Source organism: Mandrillus leucophaeus, unplaced genomic scaffold (assembly GCF_000951045.1).
Source record: "Mandrillus leucophaeus isolate KB7577 unplaced genomic scaffold, Mleu.le_1.0 Scaffold1, whole genome shotgun sequence".
NCBI lineage: Eukaryota > Metazoa > Chordata > Mammalia > Primates > Cercopithecidae > Mandrillus > Mandrillus leucophaeus.
The window spans coordinates 9,037,042-9,038,841 of NW_012098097.1; the positions used below are offsets into that span (position 1 = coordinate 9,037,042).

At 60.7% G+C, this 1,800-nt stretch overlaps 1 protein-coding gene across 1 annotated transcript in view; it reads right to left on the bottom strand.

The window, feature by feature from the left end:
- Positions 1 to 6: 6 nt before the first annotated feature.
- Positions 7 to 1,800, bottom strand: part of TRIM65 (tripartite motif containing 65) — a 5,389-nt gene continuing 3,595 nt past the window's right edge. Inside the window, exons 2-4 of the mRNA XM_011965741.1 lie at positions 1,587 to 1,793; positions 1,391 to 1,456; positions 7 to 931 (exon numbers count right to left, since the gene is read on the bottom strand). Coding sequence (XP_011821131.1) covers positions 363 to 931; positions 1,391 to 1,456; positions 1,587 to 1,793 — 842 coding nt within the window. The 3' untranslated portion in view covers positions 7 to 362. The remainder of the gene's footprint in view (positions 932 to 1,390; positions 1,457 to 1,586; positions 1,794 to 1,800) is intronic.

Consider the following 1,800-nt stretch of genomic DNA (forward strand, 5'->3'; position numbering starts at 1 on the left):
CCTTTGGCCCTTATCATCTCCAGAGGCAAGTTCAGATGGATCTGAATTTTGTCACACACGCTGTCCTGTAAGCCCAGAAGTCCCCTGGGCACTGCTCTAGCCTCCCAGGCCCAGGCAGTACCTAGAACTGGGTTCTGTTTGGGGCAAGGGCATCCCATTTATCCCCCTCCTAGACCGTGTCCCCTTCAAAGAGGCTGGAACAGTGAACTCTGGGTTTATGCTCACCTACCCCCACCTCCAATCTCTTTCTGAGTTAACAGAGAGGCCAACAGCTAGTCCTCCAGTCTCCGAGCTGGAGCTGGGCAGCTCTTGGGCGCGCAGGCATGGTGGCAGCTATGCCAGGGCTCCATCCCATGCCTTCTTCAGCTGAGCACCCCTTCCTGGGGCCCCGGAGGGAACACAGCCCCTGGCTGATGGCACAGGGTCAGGGTCCTACCCTCAAGGAGCCAGAAGACGGGGGTGAGGGGCTGGTTGAAGAGGGCGTGGAAGGTGTACAGGGGCTGGGTCTGGGGCTCCAGGCTGTAGAAGGTGAGGCAGCCTGAGGCCAGGTCCAAATCCATGCCCAGGAGCCGCCCTGACACCCCTGGGAGGCGCTGGGCCTGCCCGTTGTGCCAGGCCTGGAGGCTGTCCCCCTGGACGCAGAGCCCCCAGGAGCAGGGTCCTCGGCCAATGTTGTCTGTGTGGGGCCCCACCCTGCACCGTGACAGTTGCGGGTAGGAGACGCCCAGTGTCACTGAGTGGTCTGACGCGCGCACCTCCCAGTAGTGGTGCCCGGCCTGGAAACTCTGGGTACACTGCACCTGCCAGAGCTCGAATCTGCCGGGCCTGCCTGGGCCCTGGGACTGACGGCAGTGCTTCACCTGCTGGTCCTGGCGCGACAGATAGAAGTGACGGTTGGCGCTGATTGGATCAAAGGTCAGATTGCGATAATCTGTTGGGGAAAGGAGGACAGAAGTGGGCTAGGGGAAGACAGCACAACTGGATCTCCATTTATCCGCTGCTAAACCTCCGCCAGGCATGCTGAGCACCAGCAGCCACCACAACACTTAATCCTCGCCACGACCTCGCAGGCAGAATCCTCTATCAGCCCCGTTCACAGCTGAGAAAACTGGGGCTCTGAGATCCATTAACTCAGTATTAAGTGGAAGAATCGCGGGTCTGTGCCCCAGACTCTGTCCTTCAATGAACACTGGCTGCCTCTGCTTCAGGGTGGATGTGCACAAGGTGTGCAGGGGGTAGGGCCAGGCTCAGATGTCCCGGCAGGACAGTCACAACACGTGCCCCCCTCACTCACATGTGCATACAAACGTGTGTGCACACACTTGTTCACAGCACAGGCACCTCCTTGCACACGCACACAGTTGCACACATACACGAATGGCCTCCTTACTCTGCCAGAGTTTCCTCCTCAGTGGACAAACTGTGCTTGGGACCGGTGCCAGGGGACCTGGGGCCTCTAGGGGGCAAAGCAGCATTAGGAGAATGGTTGGAGAGGTCATGATGTGTGGGCCCTGACCCCCCTCTGCCCCACAGCGGGAGCGGCAGCTGGGCCCAGGGCAGTAGTGGGGGCCTAGGGTCAGTCTTACCCATGGGGCCTAAGTCCACAGGCTTGGCTGGTGCCCCGGGGTGGCCCCCCTCTTCCAAGAGGAGGCCACACAGCCGGCTTAGCAACTGCTTCAGGTCGCCCAGCTGTTGGTCTTCATCCCACTGCAGAGGGGTCAGTGGCCCAAGAGGCCCTGGGGGCTGGAGGAGCTGTGATTCCTGAGCCCCAGGGAGAACAAGTAAGCCCGGGCCTAAGGG